At 37.2% G+C, this 24,084-nt stretch overlaps 1 protein-coding gene across 3 annotated transcripts in view; it reads left to right on the top strand.

Moving 5' to 3' along the window:
• NAA35 (N-alpha-acetyltransferase 35, NatC auxiliary subunit) overlaps positions 1 to 23,988 on the top strand; it is a 101,016-nt gene extending 77,028 nt beyond the window's left edge. For all 3 annotated transcript variants that reach the window (XM_082606446.1, XM_082606445.1, XM_082606447.1), the window contains exons 15-23: positions 5,431 to 5,497; positions 6,874 to 6,972; positions 7,657 to 7,835; positions 9,761 to 9,897; positions 11,379 to 11,446; positions 13,609 to 13,749; positions 14,363 to 14,485; positions 17,676 to 17,756; positions 18,591 to 23,988. In XM_082606446.1, coding sequence (XP_082462572.1) covers positions 5,431 to 5,497; positions 6,874 to 6,972; positions 7,657 to 7,835; positions 9,761 to 9,897; positions 11,379 to 11,446; positions 13,609 to 13,749; positions 14,363 to 14,485; positions 17,676 to 17,756; positions 18,591 to 18,650 — 955 coding nt within the window. In that variant the 3' untranslated portion in view covers positions 18,651 to 23,988. The remainder of the gene's footprint in view (positions 1 to 5,430; positions 5,498 to 6,873; positions 6,973 to 7,656; positions 7,836 to 9,760; positions 9,898 to 11,378; positions 11,447 to 13,608; positions 13,750 to 14,362; positions 14,486 to 17,675; positions 17,757 to 18,590) is intronic.
• Positions 23,989 to 24,084: the final 96 nt, after the last annotated feature.

Below are 24,084 nucleotides of genomic sequence, written 5' to 3'. Positions count from 1 at the left end.
CGGACCGGGGCACGAACCCGTGTCCCCTGCATCGGCAGGCAGACTCAACCACTGTGCCACCAGGGAAGCCCTGAAACCCTTTTATAGGAACATTATTGCAAAAGCATCAGAGTACACCCAGAACTGTCTGTAAATGACAAAAGACTTAAAAATGACCACGGTTAAAGATTTGATGAAAGTTCATAATAATGCAATTGACAAGGAAATTTAGTTGTTTCTGAGGTATTCATTTTAAAGTAATAACTAGAATTATGACTTATAACATTATACCAGAACATATAAAATTTTTAGACGTTTCATGTAATGTCTGAAACATTTATATTAGCATATTTCCATACAAAGAACCCACAAAAAGTTTAGTATTAGTTGTTTTTTTGTTTTTTTGTATTGCAGGTTCCTATTAGTCATCAATTTCATACACATCATTGTATACATGTCAATCCCAATCACCCAATTCAGCACACCACCATCCCTACCCCACCGCGGTTTTCCCCCCTTGGTGTCCACACGTTTGTTCTCTACATCTGTGTCTCAACTTCTGCCCTGCAAACTGGTTCATCTGTATCGTTTTTCTAGGTTCCACATACATGCATTAATATATGATATTTGTTTTTCTCTTTCTGACGTACTTCACTCTGTATGACAGTCTCTAGGTCCATCCACATCTCAACAAATGACTCAATTTCGTTCCTTTTTATGGCTGAGTAATACTCCATTGTATATATGTACCACAACTTCTTCATCCATTCGTCTGTGCCCATTGACTTTTATTAAGTGGTTTACTTTTTTCAGAAAATTTGTAGTATCTCTTTGTATATTATGAGAGGTTAATCCTTTATCTGTGATAGGCATTGCAGATTTATTTTTTTCCTTAATCTTTTGTCACATCAAAATGTGAAGAATGCTATTTGAATTTTGATACGGATTACACTGAATCTGTAGATCACTTTAAGTAGTATGAACATTTTAACAATATTAATTCTTCCAATCCGTGTGCCTGGAATATCTTTCCATTTATTTGTATCTTCTTCAGTGTCTTTCATTAATGTCTTACAATTTTCAGTGTACAGATTTTTCACCTCCTTGGTTAAATTTATTCCTAGGTATTTTATTCTGTTTGATGCTATTGTAAATGGGATTGTTTTCTTAGTTTCTCTTTCTAACAGTTCAGTGTGACAGTTTTTTATATTGAGTTTGTATCCTACAACTTTACTAAATTCATTTATTAGTTCTAACAGTTTTGGTGGAATCTTTAGGATTTTCAATACATAATACCGTGTAATCTGCAAATAGAGATCATTAAAAATTATTTTTAAATTTCTGTGATTAAATATATCATATATTCAGATGTATGAACTGACAGACACCTGTACTGCCATCCATTTTAAGCAAAGTTTTTATTTTGCTTTTATAAATTCCATTACTGGTAAGGAAATTGATAAAATTTTATAAATACTAAATATATTATTAATATGAATTAATAAATTTTATTAATTCCCTTATTTAATAAATATAATACATTAGTATCTACTATTGCCAGATACCTTTCTGGGTTCTGGAGAAAAGGACACTCCTGCTGACAAGGAGCTTGCCTTTCAGTGAGAGAGACTAAACAGTAGACAATATATAATGTCAGGTCATAGTACTGTATAGAAAGATAAGATAAGATGGTTGGTTCTCTTAGGTGGGAGGCCTCTTGGAAGTGGTGATGCATGTAAATAAACAGAGTGAGCTATGCAAAATCAGGGGATGAAGTGAGTGAGCTATGCAAAATCAGGGGATGAAGCTTCCTGACAGTAAGTAATAACTGAAAGGTCTCAAGAGTAGGGCTGAGCTTAGGTATCAAGGAGTGGGCTAATTTTAATGAATTCATTCTTAAAAGATATTAAGGACCCAAATAGCTTTTGTTTATATGGGTCCTGTTTATTGATACCTACTATTTTAGAAATTAAAACAATACTTTAAAAATATTTATTCTTTTTGAAAAACAGTAAATCTATTACATGTTAATATACATACATACATTCATAAATTGCATATTAACATAAATAACATTTTTATGGAAAATAACTTTTTAAGAAAAATTAGTAAGAAAAGTGGAATTGTTTTACCTTTTTGCAAATCTCTTTCATGTCTGTCTTAGTAGAAGATAGCTGGATTATTTTAACCTGCTTCTACTTTCAATCTTTTGTAATATTACATACCATGTAGCCTCTGGAAAAGCCAACTGTACACTTGTGAGAGAATGAGTGCAGAAGGCAAATAACAGCTTAATGTCATTATGAAAATAGTTTTGACCTTGTGTTCTCCCCAAAAGCATCTCAAGGGCCACCCCTACCATCACCACCAGGTGAACCTAGGGCACATTTTGAGAACTGCTGACTATAATTTCAAATCCTCCTCCCTCACCCCATCCTTTTCTCTTACTTTGGTCCTAGAGGTAACCACTACGTTACAGTCTATGTGTTTCACTTTTATGAGTGCTTGTATACTTTACCCAAATACATGTGTCCATAAATAATATCAGTTTATTTTATGTTTTTAAACTTAGCATAAATTTTGTCACACTATATATATATCCTTTGCCACATGATTTTTTCCTTCAACATTAGTGTTTTGAAATTGACCAAGTTTATCCAGCAAATTTATTTTATTCGTTAAAATCTGATTTTCATCTGTACTGCAGTTTATTTTGCTTTTCTCTACAATTGGATATTTGCCTTGTTTCTAATTTATCACTGTTGAAATCAGTGCTGTAGTGAACATCTTTGAATTATGTCTCCTTTTGCACATAGACTATATACTTTAAAATATACTTAATTGCCAATCATAGGCATGTGCATCTTCAGCTTTACTGGTTTTGCCAAATTGCTTTCCAAAATAATTGAACCAATTTGTATGCCAGCCAACAGTGTATAAGGATTCCAATTTCCCCATAGTCTAGGCATTATCAGACTTTTCTTTTTTGTGTGTGTGTGTGGTACACAGGCCTCTCACTGTTGTGGCCTCTCCCGTTGCAGAGTACAGGCTCAGGACGCACAGGCTCAGCGGCCATGGCTTATGGGCTCAGCGGCCATGCCTCACGGGCCCAGCCGCTCTGCGGCATGTGGGATCTTCCCGGACCGGGGCACGAACCCGTGTCCCTTGCATTGGCAGGCAGACTCTCAACCACTGCGCCACCAGGGAAGCCCTGACTTTTCAATTTTTGACAATATGACGTATATGAAATAGTATCTACATCCTCTTAATTTGCATTTTGTCTTTTCTATTTAACAATCTTTAACACTTAGATTCCACATTGTCACACTTATCATTATCCATTTAGATTTAACTACAGTTTGATCTCATTACTTGCAGATTCTGTATTTGTTAATTTGCCTACTTGCTAAAATGTATTTGTTAACCCTCAAACCAATATTCACTCTGCTCCTGCTGTATTCATGGACACGTGCAGAGTGGCAAAATATTCAAGTCGCCCAACGCTGAGGTCAAACAAGGCAACTCTGTCTTCTTGTGCCTTATACTGTAAACTCTATTAGATACCCCTGTTTTTGTGCTTTTTTTGGTGATTTTGTAGTTTAATGGCCTCCAAATGTAGTGATGTGCTGTCTAGTGTTCCTGGAACAAGAAGGCTGTGGTGTGCCTTACAGAGAGATTATATGTGTGTTAGATAAGGTTTGCTCAGGCGTGAGTTCATTGCTAATCAATTAACAATATACATTACGTATAGTGTCTTTAAAAAGAAATACACGTAGGGGCTTCACTGGTGGCGCAGTGGTTGAGAGTCCGCCTGCCGATGCAGGGGACACGGGTTTGTGCCCCGGTCCAGGAAGATCCCATATGCCGCGGAGCGGCTGGGCCCGTGAGCCATGGCCGCTGAGCCCGTGAGCCATGGCTGCTGAGCCTGCGCGTCCTGAGCCTGTGCTCCGCAACGGGAGAGGCCACAACAGTGAGAGGCCCGCGTACCGCAAAAAAAAAAAAAGAAAGAAATACACATAAACCAAGGTTATACATTGATCAGTTGATTAAAATGTTGGGACCAGAGGCTGGCAGGAACCTAACCCTGTATTTTACCCTAGCAGCAGTGTTTCAGTATTCTCTATTCAGGGTCCACAGCAAGATTATAGACCGTAACTATCACAAATACCAAGAATCGACTGTGTATATAGGAAAGTTCATTGCATGGTAGCCTATAGATGTTATCCTGCTGTTTTAAAAATTCCAATATTACATATGTTACAATGTTTTTTTCCTTTGTGAGTGACTGGACACTTTCTTCTGGAGGATTGTAGAGTTTTTCTTTATTTTAGGAGTTCAAGAGTTTTACCAGATGTTCATGTGTGATTTTCAACTATTCCTATCTGGATATCAGTCATTAAAGCCTCAAGTCTTCAAATCAGATCATTTTTCCTATTTTATTATTTATTTAATTATTGCCTCACCTTCATCTGTTTCTTTTTCTTTTTCTTCTTTTTTTTTTTTTTTCTGTACGTGGGCCTCTCACTGTTGTGGCCTCTCCCGTTGCGGAGCACAGGCTCCGGATGCACAGGCTCAGCGGCCATGGCTCACAGGCCCAGCCACTCCACGGCATGTGGGATCCTCCCAGACCGGGGCACGAACCCGTGTCCCCTGCATCGGCAGGCGGACTCTCAATCACTGCGCCACCAGGGAAGCCTCTTTTTTTTTTTTTTAAGAGCTCCTTATATACTCTATCTTGTAGATTTTTCCCCCTGTATTCCTCATGACATTTATCTCTTACTTCTGCTGTGTTGTAAGAAAGTTATTCCCTAGATCTTCAAGGCTACTATGAGCATCTTTCACCTACTAAATTTTTTAATTTGAAAATCCTAATTTTCAGATCCAGAAAGTCTTTTTTTTAAGGGCTTTATTTTTGTCATCTTAAGTAATTTTCTTACTTTGGGCCTTCCAGCCCAAAGTAAGTGGACTTCCACTTCTGTTTTGCTGCCACCTGTTCCAGGTGTCCTGCCTTTTCTTTCTCCTGGCTGCTGCATGCTTTATCATTATCTTTTGCATGATCATGACTCTGTTTATCTTTGAGGTTCTGGTCAGATTGCTCAGTTATGGCAAACACTTAGGAGCAGCAAGTTGTCAGCTCCTTTCAGTGCACCAGGAAAAGTGTTTACTCTTTCCCATCTCCTTAGGTGCACAGGCTACTGTCAGTCCCACCTCAGGGAAAGAAAAAAAAAAAATCTTTCCAGCTATTCAGCCCTGTATTTCCTCCAGGGCCAGGCAGGTAGCAGATCCTCCCAAACTGTAATGTTAGCAGTCTTCAACTTAGCAATGTATTTGGTTCCATTTTCTCATTTTTCCACTTTCCCTATGTGTTGGTAGCAGCTACAATAATCACCACTTCTATTTGTAGGCCAAATAGTTTAATTTTAATAACAAGAATATTATATTATCTTACAGGTGCTGCCTATATAATAATCACCAGGCTAAGGACTGTATTGATTCCTTTGTTACTCACTGTGTTCGGGTAAGAACTACAATTTGGATCATTATGGTGGACACTTAAAAATCGTGGTGTGCAGTATCTTCAGTAGCATTAATTTGTGCTAATTTTTCATCTGACATTTCTTATTCATCTTCCCTGAAATTCGTAGGAAATTTCTGTCTCTTCTTACACTCAAGTGGATAGCTTCATAACCTGTAGTCGTCCTGGAAGGTTGTTAGATACTGAGGGCACCTTTTGATGCCCTTTCACTGTAACCCTTGGGGACCACAGAAACAGAATAAGCTATGACCCCCATCTGGGAAGAAAGGAGTTTACTTTTTTTTTTTTTAATGGACACAAAAACTTTATTTATTTTTGACCTTATAAACAAAGAATATGGATAACATCCCCAGGCATTTATCTTTGTACTGCCTTAATGAGAACAGGATTATAGTAAAATTAAAATTATCACTTTTAGGTGAGAGCATGAACTTTTTTTAAATCTCAAATAATTTGGAAAAATAAAAACCTTGTAGGTGATTAATTATAAATCATTCTTATTTAATTATAAGCTCTTTATAGACAGCTCTTTCTTGCCTAATAATTCCAGTTACTAAATATGTGTGTGTGTGTGTATAGATATATAGATAGATCTATCTATCTGTATAGATATAAAGGCAGCATGGTTTGATGAAAGGAAAACCAATAAAAGACCAGATTTTATTTTTATTACTAACATTTTATTGTTATTAGGCAGATCACTTTTCTGTAAACTTCTCAATCTTTAAAAAGTGAAACGTTAACACTGCCTCTATACCTCTTATCGGCTACTTATCAATTAAATGAGATAATATCTGTCAAAGTATGCAAATGTAAAACATTATTATCCTTAAAGAATCTTAAAATGCATACTTCTTAAATCAGAACAAACTTCTGATCCTGTCTGTTGTCTGATTCATGAAATGTTACAATATTTTATATGAGAATACTGTGTAGGTAAGAATAGGAATAAAGAACCTTAGGGTTTGTAGGTATTAGCCATTATCTAATTATTAGGCATTCTGGTATATTTAAAGCAGCAGAGAAGTGTCAGCCTTGAACATTGGCTTTTGGCTTGACATAAGCAAAAAAGAAACGGTCCTCTTTAATTTGTGGGAAAATATCTAAAGATTGAAGGAAGATATTTTTGTCATATGAAAACAAGTTTCATAAACAGCCACTCCTCTAGCTATTGATAAATTCCAGTATTGAGTTTCTTAAAAAGAAACACCTATGTAAAAAGTATGCATAGCATGATTCTTATATACATTTTTTTCCCTTAAACAAGATTTTGAAAACTTGCTAACTTTTGAATGTTAATTTTCTTTAGTATAAGCATATTTCATATTGACGGTTAACAAACTGTTTGTGTATTGCAGCCATTCTGTAGTCTCATTCAGATCCATGGACATAACAGGGCTCGACAGAGAGATAAGCTTGGTCATATTCTTGAGGAATTTGCCACCTTGCAGGATGAGGTAAGAGCCAACAAGTTGCCCTCTCTTCCAAAATTAAGCAATTCATATACCTTGACCAGATTTTCAAAAACAATTCTTTGGAACAATAATTTGGCTATTTAATTTTTCAATATGGTGAATTTCCTTTTGACTTAAAATGTAACAGTTATGTATACCAAAGAAAGGGTTTACAGAACAAAGCAAAACAATAATCCAAATAATCCAATAATCCAATAATAATCCAAACAATAATCCAATAATCCAAACCAAATAATCCAAACCAATAATCCAAATAATTGAAACATCTTAAATTATTTTTGTTGATAATTGGGATGAATTGTAAAATATGTGTAGAGCTGTAGTTATAATTAGAGCAAGTTTACATTATAATAAAAATGTATTAATCTTCAAGTAAATTTGTGAGCAGAACCATAATAATATAACTAAAGATATGAAGTCAGTTATTTTTACTTTTGTACTATAAAATGGATATCTTTTTAATTTAGGAAATGTTTAGATAAATGTTATGCTTTGAGAAATGAGAAGTTTGAATGTAGACCTAACCAAAGGTGCATTTGAAAGTATGAATTCTTGAGGTGGTGAGATTTACATTTTCTGCTCGTGTGCTATTTTTAGCTGTATGTTTTTGTAATTCCCTCATTACCTTAAAAAGAAAGTTAATGTCACGATGTTTTGTTGTGATAGGCAGAGAAGGTTGATGCCGCCCTTCACACTATGCTGTTGAAACAGGAGCCCCAGAGGCAACATTTGGCCTGTTTAGGTACCTGGGTCCTTTACCATAACCTTCGAATTATGATACAGTATCTTCTAAGTGGCTTTGAATTGGAACTCTACAGCATGCACGAGTACTATTACATATATTGGTAAGAGAACGATTGGAGTTAAAATTGGTGGTGGGTGGGATACGTAACATCTGAGAGAGTATCTGTAAAGTAGAGTGTAACTTTAAGGTACTTTTTTATTTACTGTATTTGAAATTTAGTTGTGGGACAATTGAAAAATATCTGTTAAAATTAGAGCTAGATCATCTTAAACATCTTAAGTGTCATAACAATGTACAAATATATTTTTTCTAGCCATTGTAATATTTATTTAAAATTCACTAATAAAAGTGGCTTCAAAGTAAATGGATTAAGTGACGAACTTTTGTCTGTTTCCAAAGAGAAGAATTAACATACATTTTGCACTGACTTCAGTGATGCTATGTACTAGCTGTGGAATGTACTTAACTGAATTAAAGTTTCCAAATTTGAAGATCTTTCTTCTGAGAAGAAATTATGGCTAAGATTATCATTGGGAGTGTAACTTGCAAACTATGGCCCTGAGGATTTGTCTCAGGAGCTTTGAAGGAGTTGATAAGAGGTGATCTTCAGCAGAGTAGTTCTTTGCTTTCAGTTGGAGATGAGATAAACCTAGTAAGAAGATGCTTGAGAATATTTTAGGCGTGAAAAAGCTGTCACAGAAATAAAATAAGAAAATTGAGAGCTAATGAATTCAGTTATCTTACATCTTTTTCTTAGTCTAGTAAAGTATGGTAATTTAGTTGTGGTAATTTTAAAATGGTAATGACCTATTATTGCCCATCACAAACAGCTAAGTTTAATATATTAGATCTTAATATATCTAAGATATATCTAATATAACTAATTAGATCTTAGTTCATCTTTTTAATTCATATTTAAATTATTTAACTTGGTATTTAAGATATTGTATATTCCCTGGAGTCACTGCTGGTGGAGGCAAGAAAGTCATTATTTTCTACACTGTTAACATGGTTTTGTGGTCATGGCTGCTAGGGCTCTTAACAGGTAATTCTTGGTTATGAAAAACAGATAACAACTCTTACCAACAGGCGTTGTTATAGCTACTTGAGATTTTTTTTATTTTTAATTCATACTAGACACCCCTATTGAAACGAGGCATTTTATAGTGGAACATGCTCAAGTACTGTGGTTTGAGGCAGCTAACTGGAAGCTTTTGTGCTCTTGATTTCTCAAGATATAATTTTTATATGTTTTTTTGCACAATGGATTGGCAAATGATATTCAGATAAATACTCCATTAGAAATTTACCTGAATACTTGAGCAGATTCATTTCTTCTCTTGTTAACAAAAGAAATTTTAGTTCTGCTTGTAAGTACCCTTCTGGTCTACTTTCATGTTAGTTTTAACTGCTTTTTAGTTTCAGAATTACAGATTGGGCTCCAATATTTTCACAAGGTATATATACACTGTTGTTCTTCATGAATGTGATTCCTAAAGCATGTGGACCCTTTCAAAATCAGTAGAAAACAGTGATTCTTAAATTTAGCGTGCATCAAAATCACTTGGAAAGCAACTTGCTGGGGTTCTGTTCCTAGAGTTCCTGGTTTACTAGGTCTAGGGTAGGACCCACCGAATCATTTGCATTTCTAACTGCTTTCCTGGTAAGACTGCTGCTGGTCCTGAGATCACAATTGAGAATTGGTATAGAATATTAGCACACTGACTCTCCTTAGATATAATTGTGTATTAATTTTGATAAAGCACTTAATAAAAGCTCATTGAAATATCTGATATTTGAAAGGAAAGTCCTGAATTTTATTTACTGTATTTGAAATTTAGTTGTGGGACAATTGAAAAATATCTGTTAAAATCTAATCTATCAATTATCTAATTGAATAATTTTGTTTTGAAAAAAACTTTTAAAGCATTATAAAAAATATCTCTTTATTAATACTAGTACTTGCATTGACCAAGCTATCTCATTTAGACATCTGCCATTAACTAACATTTTCTTTCCATTAAGGTATCTCTCTGAATTCCTTTATGCATGGTTGATGTCAACATTAAGTCGTGCCGATGGCTCTCAGATGGCAGAGGAAAGGATAATGGAAGAGCAGCAGAAAGGCCGTAGTAGTAAAAAAACAAAAAAAAAGAAGAAAGGTAAAAAAAAAAAAAAAAAGGTGCTGTGAATTTTTTTGGAATTTATTTATTTTTATACAGCAGGTCCTTATTAGTTATCTATTTTATACATATTGGTGTATATATGTCAGTCCCAATCTCCCAGTTCATCCCACCACCACCACCACCCCCGTTTCTCCCCTTGGTGTCCATATGTTTGTTCTCTACATCTGTGTCTCTGTTTCTGCCTTGCAAACCAGTTCATCTGTACCATTTTTCTAGATTCCATAAATATGTGTTAATATACAATATTTGTTTTTCTCTTTCTGACTTACTTCACTCTGTATGACAGTCTCTGGGTCCATCCACTTCTCTACAAATGACCCAGTTTTGTTCCTTTTTATGGCTGAGTAGTATTCCATTGTATATATGTACCACATCTTCTTTATCCATTCATCTGTCAATGGGCATTTAGGTTGCTTCCATGACCTGGCCGTTGTAAATAGTGCCGCAATGAACATTGGGGTGCATATGTCTTTTTGAATTATGGTTTTCTCAGGGTATATGCCCAGTAGTGGGATTGCTGGGTCATATGGTAATTCTATTTTTAGTTTTTTAAGGAACCTCTATACTGTTCTCCATAGTGGCTGTATCAATTTACATTCCCACCAACAGTGCAAGAGGGTTCCCTTTTCTCCACACCCTCTCCAACATTTGTTGTAAATAACATTGGAGTGAGCTACCTGTGCATTTTAATGGGTGAATTGGTCATTATATTTTAATTCTCACCCATCTTCTCTTCAGAAGGTATAAGGGTAGAAACTGAGTCACAATATTGGTACAAACCTTTTGGTTCCTTTTCTTGCCTTTCTTTTACTACTTTGCTATTTCATGTGTCAGAGGACCTTAGGACAAGAAGAAGTAGCCACATGGAATAAGATAGGTTAAGGAACAAGACAGCAGGAGACTTTTGATACTCTTGACAGAAGGCTGACAGCTTAGGAAGGAAGGAAATCTGGAGTTGTGCTGTTACAGTCAGCACAGAAAGATGATTACAGAGCACTTCGGCATACTGCCCAAGGACCATGAGGAGAAAGAAATGTTTCAAAGGGACTCCCCTGTTAATCAGTCATGGGAGGGTACAGATAGGCTACAATTGTTACAAAATAGTGCTTTGTGTTCCCTTCAGATTTCAACACTTTGGGTGGGTCATTAAATGACTTGTATCCATGGCTTTCCTATAAAGTCCCTGTATTGTGACTTGAGAAGAAATTACAATTAATTCATACTAAAATCTTGAGGTATTAACTATTTGGGAACACAGTTATTGTTTAAACTTTCTGCTATATTTTATTATTTGTAGAGTTGGGCCATAAAATAAAATTTAGCCTGTAGGGACAAACTGTTTGAAATTTTAATTTAGTAAACAAGGTAGAAAGAAGGGTTTTTTAAATTTAGATTTCTCCTGCAGTAATGCAAGAGGAGGAGGGAAAGAGTTTGGATGATTTTCTTTCTAATTACAGTTCGCCCATTGAGCCGAGAGATCACAATGAGCCAGGCGTATCAGAATATGTGTGCTGGAATGTTTAAAGTAAGTTGCTACATTGCTATTACATTGTTTACTTCTTGGGTTGGCCAAAAGGTTCGTTCAGTTTTTTTCTGTAAGATGGCTCTGGTAGCACTTAGTTGTCTTTAACTTCATTCGAAACAATTTTGTTAGATTGTATGTGACAGCTGTCATATTCAGTGTGCATTTAAAAAAAGACATCAAAATTGGTGAATTTTTATGTAGCCATTTTAATATTGAAATGGAAGAAAAGCAACATTTTCGGCATATTATGCTTTATTATTTCAAGAAAGGTAAAAACACAATCGAAACGCAAAAAAAGATTTGCAGTGTATGGAGAAGGTGCTGTGACTGATCGAACATGTCTAAAGTGGTTTGCAAAGTTTTGTGCTGGAGATTTCTCGCTGGACGATGCTCCATGGTTGGGTAGACCAGTTGGAGTTGATAGCGATCAAATTGAGACATTAATTGAGAACAATCACCATTATACCACGCGGGAGATAGCCAACATACTCAAAATATCCAAATCAAGCGCTGAAAATCATTTGTACCAGCTTGGTTATATGAATCACTTTGATGTTGGGGTTCCACATAAGTTTAGTGAAAAAAACCTTCTTGACCGTATTTGTGCATGCGATTCTTTACTTAAACGTAATGAAAACGTTCCATTTTTAAAACAAATGGTGATGGACAGTGAAAAGTGGATACTGTACAATAATGTGGAATGGAAGAGATTGTGGGGCAAGTGAAATGAACCACCACCAACCACACCAAAGGCTGGTCTTCATCCAAAGAAGGAGATGTTGTGTATTCGGTGGGATTGGAAGGGAGTCCTCTATTATGAACTCCTTCGGGAAAACGAAACGATTAATTTCAACAAGTACTGCTCCCAGTTAGACCAACTGAAAGCAGCACTTGATGAAAAGCATCCAGAATTAGTCAACAGAAAACACATCATCTTCCATCAGGATAACGCAAAACTGCATGTTTCTTTGATGATCAGGCAGAAACTGTTACAGCTTGGCTGGGAAGTTCTGATTCATCCACCGTATTCACCAGACATTACACCTTTGGATTTCTATTTATTTTGGTCTTTACAAAATTTTCTTAATGGAAAAAATTTCAATTCCCTGGAAGACTGTGAAAGGTACCTGGAACAGTTCTTTGCTCAAAAAGATAAAAAGTTTTGGGAAGATGGAATTATGAAGTTTCCTGAAAAATGCAGAAGGTAGTGGAACAAAAAGGGTGAATATGTTGTTCAATGTAGTTCTTGGTGAAAATGAAAAATGTGTCTTTTATTTTTTCTTGAAAACCGAAGGCACTTTTTGGCCAACCCAATAAAATGAACCCTCTTCTGTGATTCTTTCCAGGTTCTAATTTCACCTTTATTTTTACTATCTGCTTGAAAATTACCTTTTTTCCAAGGCTAGTGGTTTATATTAATTTGTTTAACAAATATTGAACCCTTGTCATGTGTCAGATATCTTGTACTGGCTACATTGAAGCATACCAAGTCTAATCAGATGTGATCCTTGTGTCACATGCCTAGTTAATGACAGGCCAGGTGACATATATGTGGCATAGGTACTAAGAGAAGGAAGAGTTTACTTCTGATTGATGATCAGGAAAGGTTTCTTAGAAGAGATGGGGTCTGGATTTTTTTTAGAAGTGTGTTAGGAATGGGGCAAGCTCCACAGTAAATGGCTTAAGCAAAGCAGCCATTTTCAGGAGTTAGTAACTCTTAAGTTGTGCTTGGCAATTCAAGAAATTATTTAAGGCAACTTATATTAAAATACATAAAACAGAATATGGCCTTCTGTTTGAAAAACAGGACCAATGCTTTTCTTATAAAAATTGTATTCTACTTTTTCTTCAGGAGCTTTTACTTGAAGGTTTCAAAGCTATTATAAAAGCATTAGGAAGAATAATGTGCATGTGGCATCATTTCACTAGGAAAATTAGTAATATATTAGACACTGGAACTTGGAACATTTTTTGTATAAAAGGTGGCTCAGGATATCAAAATGAATACTAACGCCAGTTTTTCTCTTCCTGTTTCTGATTTCTGAGCCTTTTTTTGATTAACTATGTGTAAATAGCTGTTTTTTATTTTCTAGTCTGTATTAATGAGGATGTTCACATTTTCATATTAATACCATCTGTTTTTCTCTCTTTTTTTACTGTAGACCATGGTAGCATTTGACATGGATGGCAAAGTACGAAAACCCAAGTTTGAGCTCGATAGTGAACAAGTTCGGTATGAGCACAGATTTGCTCCATTCAACAGTGTAATGACACCACCGCCAGTGCACTATCTGCAGTTCAAGGTGAACCTGCGCCTTAAAATAATTGTAAAATAGTTAGTCTTAGATCTCCTTGGAGATGGGCTGTTCGTACCTAGCCATTTTGTTAAAATAGTCAAGTCAAACTAGTATTGGATCGATGGGATAAAGTGATAAAATAGCAGTTTTAAGTAGTAGGAAAATTATTTGACTTTGGATATACTCATCATTAACAGTTATTTAAATATGACAATAATATGAGGTGTGGTATATGAAGGTTGAAAATTGAATAGGAAAAGAATAGGGACATGCCAAGTGTTTGCTTTAGTGTCTGTATGTGAATGGATAAACAATGTAGAATTATTTAATTAAAAAAAGGTATTTTAGGGCTTCCCTGGTGGCGCAGTGGTTGAGAGTCCGCCTGCCGATGCAGGGGACGTGGGTTCGTGCCCCGGTCCGGGAAGATCCCACATGCTGCGGAGCGGCTAGGCCCGTGAGCCATGGTCGCTGAGCCTGCGTGTCCGGAGCCTGTGCTCCGCAACGGGAGAGGCCACAACCGTGAGAGGCCTGCGTACCGCAAAAAAAAAAAAAAAGGTATTTGAGTTTTTTCATATTAAGCATGTTTTAAATAATAGTATTTCTTTTTTTTTTTTTTTAGGAAATGTCTGACCTCAATAAATACAGCCCTCCTCCTCAGTCTCCAGAACTGTATGTGGCAGCTAGTAAGCACTTTCAGCAGGCAAAAATGATATTGGAAAATATCCCAAACCCAGACCATGAGGTAAGACTGTAGTCACAGTAATTCTAGAGGAAAAGCTTGGCAGGAAGTACCTATCTTACTACTGGGTGACAGTTTAATTATAAAACGAACCTTACAGTATTAATAAATGAAGCCTGTCAATGTTTCTGCTAAGGATTTCAAATAGCTTTGCTAACCTAACCTTGTCAGACTTAAAATTATTTGATGAAAGAAGTGATGTAAATATCTCCTTTGTGTACATTTAGAAATCAATGCAAAGAGAAATGAAGACTTAGAACCATAAGGTAAACAGAAAGAATAGAAATAAGATCCAGATTGATGCACAGTTCAGTTAAGATTAACATTTTTGGGGGCTTCCCTGGTGGCGCAGTGGTTGAGAGTCCACCTGCCGATGCAGGGGACACGGGTTCGTGCCCCGGTCCGGGAAGATCCCACATGCCGCGGAGCGGCTGGGCCCGTGAGCCATGGCCGCTGAGCCTGCGTGTCCGGAGCCTGTGCTCCGCAACAGGAGAGGCCACAACAGTGAGAGGCCCGCGTACCGCAAAAAAAAAAAGATTAACATTTTTTGATTTATAGTTTACTGTGTTAAAATATAATTATATAAATCTTAAGTCTAAAAAATGATCTGGTCAATTATCCCAGGAAGTAAAAACAACTGTATTCCACTTGACCATTTAAAATAAAGACTATTGTTTTTGAAGACTATTTTGAGTATCATTCTACAGAGTTTAGAACTTGTAAAATATAAAATACTGTTTCAGCCTTTTGTTAGTCTCATAATTTATACCTAATTTTATTGAAATGCATTTATTCTGTAAATGAGAGTTACCTGTAACACACAGACCATTTTGTGGAGTATATCTTGGTACAGCCTCCATGGAAGGGTATTTTAGCAATCTGTCAAAAATTACATGTCCTTAGGCCCAGAAATTCTGCTGCTTGGGATTTATTTTATAGATACATGTGCACGTGTGGGAAATGATGAATATACAAGAGTATTTATTACAGCAGGATTTGTAATAGTAAAAAAATGAGGAAACTTTAGTGTCCATCAGAGGGAACTGTTACATGATTTTTCATCATGCAGTAGAGTACCATGCAGCCCTAAAAAGGACAAGGAAGATATTTATTTACTGTAATGGAATGTTCTTCAGAATGTAAGAAGTTTAAAAAGCAAGCTTAAAATCTGTATGTATAGTATGCTGCCATTTCAGTCAAGGGGAAGAAAGGAAGACTACATGTATGTGTGCCAATATTATATGAATATAACATATCTCTGGAAAGATACATAAGAATTAATAACAGTGTTTGCTTCTTAGGAGGGTTGCTAAGTGCCTTAGGGAAGAGGGGTAGGAGAGAGATGACTTTTTTAAAAAATCATATATAGTCACGTAATGAAAGAAAATAAAAGGGGGGAGTGTAAAAATTAGAGGAAGGTGCCTGTAATAGATGGAATATTTCTTTTAGTGGACTTCATTTATTTAACTCAACAAATATTGTTGAGTGCCTCCTATGTCCTAAGCACTCTGGTAGGTTCCAGCAGGGAAAAAACACAGAAATCTGGGCCCTCCTGGGGGCAGGGGAGGCAAGCAGTAAATAAATAAATGTTATATAGTATATTAGAAGATCATAAGTACTATGAAGAAATATCAAGCTGGGAATAGGGATAGTGAATGCTACAAGGAGGCAGGTGGAGGGGATTAGACATTTTTAAATAAGTTGGCCGCTGAGCAAGTCCTGGAAGAAGGTGAAGAAGCAAGTCACGTGGCCCTCTGGGGATGGAGCTTCTAGGCAGAGGGATCCACTATGTGTAAAGGTGCAGAGGTAGGAGTGTGCCCTGTTGTATTTGAAGAATAGCCAAGGGCTTTTTTTTGTTATGGCCTCTCCCGTTGCGGAGCACAGGCTCCGGACGTGCAGGCTCAGCGGCATGGGCTCAGCTGCTCCGCGGCATGTGGGATCTTCCCGGACCGGGGCACAAACCTGTGTCCCCTGCGTCGGCAGGCGGACTCTCAACCACTGCGCCACCAGGGAAGCCCACCAAGGGCTTTGTGTTGGAATGAGGTGAACAAGCAGGTGAGCTGTTGGAGAGTTTTGAGCAGAGATGTGACCATATCTGATTTTTGTTCTAAAGGATCACCCTGGCCACTGTGCTGAAAATAGACTGTGGTGGGACCAAGGGTGGTAGCAGGGGAGCCAGTTAGAGGCCATAGCTATGATCCAGTTGAAAGATGGTGGTGCCAGTGGATCAGAAGTGATTGCGTCCTCTATGAATTTTAAGGCCTAGCCAATGGGGTTGGTTGATGGTGATGGATTGGATGTGGGGTAAGAGAAAGAGAGTCAAGGATGGTTTTGAGGTTTTTGGCCTGAGCACCACCAGGGTGGATTGAGTCATGTAGGGAAGACTGCAGTCTGGAGCACGGGGGAGGTGGGCTGGGAAGGTCTGGAGCTCAGTTTTGGACATGGCTTTTGGATGTCCAAATGGAGTAGTCATGTAGGTAAGTGGATATGTGACCTGGAGCTGAGGAGAAGCAGTTCCTGAACTCGTGGTGACGTGTCAAGTGAGGTCACTAAGAAGAGGGCAATGGGAACTTGTTTTCCTTCAAGTTGCCCATTACTTCCTCTTAAGAGAAGTGAATATTCCATTCCATTGTTATTCATGTGTTCAGGAAAAGCCTTTTAGACAAATGGTTGTCAGAAGTAACAGTTAACACTTAAAGGACACTTATTACCTGCCAGGTGTGTGTCTCAGCTCATAATATATATTAACTCACTTAATCCTCAGAACAAATCTTTGTGGGATAGGTAAATTATTATCGCTGTTTTTACAGATGAAGAAACTAAGGAACAGAGAGGTTAGAAAACTTCCAGAGGTTTCATAGCTAGTAAGTGGCAAAGCTGGAATTCGAAAATGGACAGCTTAACTCCAGAGTCCGTGCCCCAAACACTATATTGTATTGTCTTTGTAGGACTTTGCAGTGTAATGTTCTTTCGTTTTAATGAAAATGAGATACAGGAGCCCTTTCAAGTTTTCATGGTTGACTACTAGAGTCCTCTGTTACTAAAAGACGTATGATGGTGTTCATGTTTTTAAATTGCATTTTAATAAAATATCAACACTTACATCGTGCCAATTTCCTCTTATTATCTATAAATCGATACATTTTGACTATGAATTTTATGTTTTGATAGCTTAATGTTGCTCATTGTTTAGGTCAATAGAATTTTAAAGGTTGCCAAACCCAACTTTGTGGTTGTGAAGTTATTGGCAGGAGGACACAAAAAGGAATCTAAGGTAAGTATATTGTAGGGAAAATAAATGGTCTTAATTTATTGTAAAACTTCATTTTTTTTTCCAGTAAGATGAATAAATATTACAAAACGCTTATAAAAACCATTCTGAAAGAGATTCAGTGGCAGAAAATAAATTAGAGCTTGCCGTTTTTCCTTGAAACTTAAAGATTTTGTTGACTTAAAATCCCATCTTCGCTTCCATGTAAATTACTGAATGACTTAAGGTAATAAAAGAAAATGTGTGTAAACAAATTTATGGAAGAGTTATTTAAAAAGTCATCTGCCTTTTGAAAAGTGAATGCTCCAATAATTAGAGACTTTAATGGCTCAGGACATGGAAGATTCTGTAAGCTTCCGTTGGTAATGCTGTTGTATCATTAGTGCTGTATCAACATTCGGTGCAGAAGTTAAGAGGCCAACCACTGAGGCATTTTTGGTGGCATTTGCCCATTATATACATACGTCTGTTTGTTTACTCCCATTGCTTTTCTGTGATCTCTCTTATCTCCTGCTTTGCTTTAGCAGTGATTCATTTAATTGCTCAGGAGTATCAGCGACCCTGGAACTAAAAAAAAATTGCTGGCCCATGACCTTTTCCTGTAATTTAAGTCCATTTTCCTTTGTTAACTATTCTCTGAAGTTAGAAAACCGCTGCTCAGCATGTTTTCTAATGACCTTCATAAATCCAGAGATAAGCTACATCATTTTCTTTTAAATCTCTTTTGTGCTGCCTTGTCTCTAAAAACATGAGAAACTCTAAAATTATAATAGTCTTTATTTTGTTTACTGTCTGAATATGTATAAGATACATTAATTGACTTTGTTTTCTTTACAGGTTCCTCCTGAATTTGATTTCTCTGCTCACAAATATTTTCCTGTTGTGAAACTTGTTTGAAAGAGAGACTGAAAAGGTGACCAAAGAGGTGAAGTCTACTTTCAGATTCTACTCTTAGAGGATCTATCCATCAGTCTTACATGAAGTGAAATGGATTTCTTGGGTAACAACCCATTATAAGGAATACTTTTAATTTGACAGCCTTACATGACATGAATGAAAACTGCTGTTTTAAAGTGGTTTATTATGTTCCATGGATGAAACTGGTCTTATTGAATGCATTGATGAACATTATATGGTTTTATTACAGATTTACTCAGAAATCATTTTTTATGAATGATTGAGTGAAAATAGTGTTTGTAAAGGTTAATAAATTTGACAAAAAATGCACTACTGGAGATGAAAAACAATAGCACTTTGTTGATACATATTAAGAATTGAAGGTGTTTATTACTCTTAATGTTTGAGTAGTTCAAACAAATTATCCAAAAGAAGTTTCAAATTAAGGGATTTTTTAAACACATGGGATTTGGGCAAAATACATTTAAAAGGGATTTGGGGGGGGCTCCTAGCTATATAGGGAGACTAAATTACATGGGGATTGTGATTTTATGTGTCATGGTATCTTAAATTATATACCTGTCAGAATATAGATTTTTTTTAATCCTTTAACTGTTACTTTTGGCACTTTTAAAAGATTACACATCATGTTTGCTAGTGACATTATTCAAAAGATAAGACTGTATAGATTTGTTCATTTTTAGAGTTAGGTTTCAACACGGCATACTCCTTTTTGTTTACTACTTCACAGTTTAGCCCATCAGACATTTTCAATCAGGGTCTTTCCAGCATCCTCTGGCTTTGAAAATTGACTTAAATCACCTATACCTACAAACGCCCAGTGCCAGTGGCTTCACCCTTCTTCCTTTGCTGCCAATTCCTCTTCCTGTCTCTGCTCTGCTGTTCTGTGTCAAGCTGCCGTGGCCTCTGGGGGCCTTTCCTTCTCCTCCACAGGAAGCAATACTATTAGCAGAATGAGCTACCCTGCGCCTAACTTAAATTGACTTTTGGCTTGGCTTAAGACTAGCAACCATTTTATATTTGCTCTGTGGTTTCTGAGTTTCAAATATCCTAATTCTTATTTGACACCTTTCTTGCAAATGTGATTATTGAAACTTTATTTCTGGAAATATTTGCAAGCAGCTAACCTGAGCAAATCTTGCCAGCTATAGAGTAAGAACTTTCCTGACCCCCTCCTTCGTGGCTGTTGAAGTAGACTGGCGACACATGTGTCATCCAGGAACAGCCAGTAGGCATCCTGAAATCTCAGAATCCAGAAATCTTTAAAAATAAAGTAGGCTGTACAGTAGAAACTTGAGCTATGAAGAGATAAAGAATATACATGTTGTTAGCTATTCGGTTAGTTTTTTGAGAAGGAACACTGTTCCTGGCTGGTAATTTCTGAACACTTCAAACAAAAAAGACAAAGAAATGGTAGAAAAGAGGCAGTAGAAGAATCAAAAGATAATGCATGGACGATAAAAAACAGCAAGATTTTGCAAACCGCCAAGAAGAGCCTGAGGCAAGCTAGAAGAATGCGGGTCAGGGCCACCAGGGACTGTTGGATTAAGAGGGCAGTCTGGCATTTTTTAAATGATGTCTAATTAGGTCAGCTAATGTAAATGAAAGTTACTGAGCAAGTGTTCTGCCTAATTAGAGAGCATCTAAGGCTGTTTTTTCAGGAGTGGGTCTTCTTAAGAGCAGAGTGTTCCTAAGTTTTAACTGCAGGTTTCTAAACAGAAAAGCTGAAAGTTACATTTTTAGAACTTTTAAAATATCTGCCATTCGAGGTGCTAAAAAAAATGATGGGGGAAATAAGACCACCTCTCCCCTCACGGATCTAGCAACCTTAAGAATGCAGGAAAGCAGACAGGTCTTTATCCTGGGGAAACGCAGTATGCTAGTGTAGGAGAACCACCTCACATAAAAGATTTATGGAGAAAGTCTCCATCTCATCTGGGTCCCAAAGGTTAATAAAGAGGCATTAGCTGGTAAAGGGGTCCTAGACAGGGACACAGATGTGCACAAGCCTGAGATGAGAAGGTGGCAGTTTGACTAAAGTATAGAGCAGGACAAGGGACTGGAGGGATGAGCTTGAGAAGTAAGAGGCCAGTTCTCCAGAACCTGGGAAGCCAGGTGAATGAATTTGACTGTCTGATGTTGGTGGATACCACTAAAAGGTTTGATTCGGGGAAACAACAGGATCAAATCAGATCTGCTTGCTCAAGACTGCTGGTTCAAAAGGGGACAAGGCTGTAGGCAGGGAAGCTCCTTCGGTGAGAGGAAATGATGGCTGGTCTTAAACTTAATTAAGTTAGTGGCAGAGGGAATAGAGGAAAGTGAATAGAATCAAAAGATAAAGGAGGTACAGGACTCGGTAATGATTGGGTGAGTTTGTGGGAATCAAGGGTGATGATTCATAGGTTTTATGGCTTTGATAACTAGATGGAGTGGTGCCATTTGCTTATATAGGCAAAATAGGAGACGAGGTTTGGGGATAAAGATTGTTTTAGATGCTGTCTTCGTTTGTTTCCTTTTTTGGCCACGTGGCTTGTGATATTTTAGTTCCCCAACCAGTGGTTAAACCCAGGCCCCCCAGCAGTGGAAGCGTGGAGTCCTAGCCACTGGACCACCAGGGAATTCCCTGTTGAGATATCGTTGAAAGACATCGTAGTGAAGACAGCAAGTAGTCTGGTGTGGATCTGAAAGGTGCATTCTTGGGCAGACATGAACTGAGGACTAAGTGGCTGCAAAGATGTACACTAAAGCCTGGACTGGGAGTTGCAATTGCTCAGGGAGCCTGTAGAAGAGCCTGAGATTAGTCCCAAGGAATAGAGTTGGGACAGCCAAGTTCTAAGAGTGGGCCAGGGAACAGGGGTTGGGGGAGCAGGTAGATGAAACATAAGTGAGCACCTTAAAATCATGCCCTGCCACCTTCTGGCAAAGTTTTTATGTCACTATTATCATAAGACTCTGACTTTTCTAAAACATTACCTCAGTTATTAGTCAAAGAGCACCCTGTTTAGAAAACTTTAGGAGAGTTCTGCTCCGGCTATGCAAAAGCATGCAAAGGAGATTTAGCCAGAAAATAAACAATGCAGGGCCACAAACAACTGAAAGGCCTAAGATAAGGACCAAAATGGGCCCACTGGATCTGACAAAGGTTGCTGGCGACAACAGGGATACCTTTCTTGAAGAGGTGGGGCAGAATCTGGAGAGTAAACTGAGGTGTGAGTGAGTGGGGTGAAGTAACGGCGACAGAGTCGTTGCGAAGAACTGACTTCCGTAGTCATCCTTGCCCCACCCTGTTCTCGGAGGAGCTGGTATGATCGTAAAAGATCCACTATTCTCTGGTTAATGATATAGTCTTCACCCACCGACGCCCAATTTGGCCACTTCATTTCTGACCTCTCCCCTTGGCTTCTGAAGCTGCAGCTCTGTTGCTTTTCCTCTGACCAGCAAGCCTCTTCTCTTGGATAGCTTCCCTTTATCCTTCGAGTTTCAGCTGAAACTCTTCAGAGAAGGCGTCTCCATCTCCTGGTTTAGGCCAAACCCTTTAAAAGTGCTTAGCATTTTCAGTTGTAATTTAAATAGTTAATTGTTTCTGTCTTCCCAGCTGTAGTATAAACTTGAGAAAAAGGCCTTCATTGCTCCAGAACCTACTCACTCAATTAATGGGATGTGGATCTTTTAAAAATGTAAAAGATATCCTGGAGGCAATTTGTTGGAAAACTGAATAGAGGAGGTAAAACAAGGCCTCCGGGGCTCCCTTTAATATCAGAGACACTTGATGGTGAGAACACAGGACACTAAGTGCAGAGGAATTTGGAAGTAGGACTTAGAGGTGGCAAGTTGGGAGTCTGGTAGCTTTACCCCTAAACAGTTTGCTTCCAGTGAAGTAAAGAAGTTGCATTCACTTAACACTATAAGACTTTTTTCTGTAGTCCTCTGCTAACATTGCCTTCTATTCCTTCTATTTAAAAAGAGAATGTATCAGCTTTTCCAGGATCACATAAAGTTATGTAAAACTCTGAATTTCTAAACTACTGCAAAGATAAAGATAAAATACCTGCAACCTTCTGTTTAGAATTCAAACATTAAGCCAAGTTTAAAGGAAAGTGTGGTGCTTTGTTTTGACCACAGATTTGTTATCTGTTGACTTCCCAAATAACTTCTGAATGAACCCATCTCAAAAAACAAGAGCAAGGATGTTATTATACCAAGATATCTTTCACAGGGAAAAAACTGGCAGTTGTAGACTGCTGGTTAAGGTCACAGAACTACTTTTTTAAATGATGCTCAGATGTTAAATGTTGATAATGCAGCAGCTTTTTTGGACTGAGTTAAAACATTCAGGTGAAGGTCTGATTTCTGGATAAAGGCAGACATGTTATATACTGGAGGTTCCATTGCATTTCACTACAGCTTTGAGAGAGAGAAATTAGTAAAAAGCAAGCTCTAACATCAGGAGTTCTTCCACAAAGACTCCGGCTTACCTCTTAATAAGCCTTGAGTTTTTATCCTAATTCCCATGTGTTTATTAACATTCATTCTAAAAAGGCATTTGTTCATCTAAATCTGTTTATAAAGGTTCTAAAAGGCAAAACACTGGTCAGTCACAATCATTTACTTGGACTTTAAATAGTCAAATATTTACCAAGCACTCCCACAGTATTAGAATCTCTGTAGGGGTATGAAGTGTTAAGCCTATGTCACCTGACTCAGGATTTTTGTTCTACTTTAGAATATTTTTTTTTAAGATTTTTTTTTCTTTTTGATGTGGACCATTTTTAAAGTCTTTACTGAATTTGTTGCAATACTGCTTCTGTTTTATGTTTTGGTTTTTTGGCTGCGAGGCATGTGGGATCTTAGCTCCCTGACCAGGGATTGAACCCGCACCCCCTAAATTGGAAGGCAAAGTCTTAACCACTGGACCAGCAGGGAAGTCCCTAGAACATTTAATTTTATTCTAAGGAGTAAGGATAAAAAATAGGCATTTGTCTTGGTTAGGGTCCTGGTTTATAAAAATGTCACCTTAAGTTTATATATAGTTTACAGATGAGAATATTTCAAGTCATGTAACTTTGCCTGAGATGTGTTTCATAGGCGCACCAACAAGGACAGAAGCATTTTAGTTTAGTATTTTTGTTTCTTTTTTTTTTTAAGTGCATGTCAAGATAACTACTTCTGCGTAATCCTTCACTGTATACGTTACCAGAATTTTACAAACCAGCTGTTATGGAACAGTGGCTTAGTTAGTACACTTTAAGAAAGTGTTGCCCTCTGAGCTGAAATAGTACACAAACATACAAACATTTAAATACATGAGATAGGCCATTTCCCCAACTTTCTAACACTAATGAACATTTTCAGTCTAAGCTAACTATGTGAAAAAATGTTAATATAACCCACAGTTAATGGAAACTTTAAAATG

This window comes from Mesoplodon mirus, assembly GCF_964341445.2.
Source record: "Mesoplodon mirus genome assembly, chromosome: 1".
NCBI lineage: Eukaryota > Metazoa > Chordata > Mammalia > Artiodactyla > Ziphiidae > Mesoplodon > Mesoplodon mirus.
The sequence above is the reverse complement of the archived record's forward strand: the minus strand, read 5'-3'. Positions and strand labels throughout refer to the sequence as shown.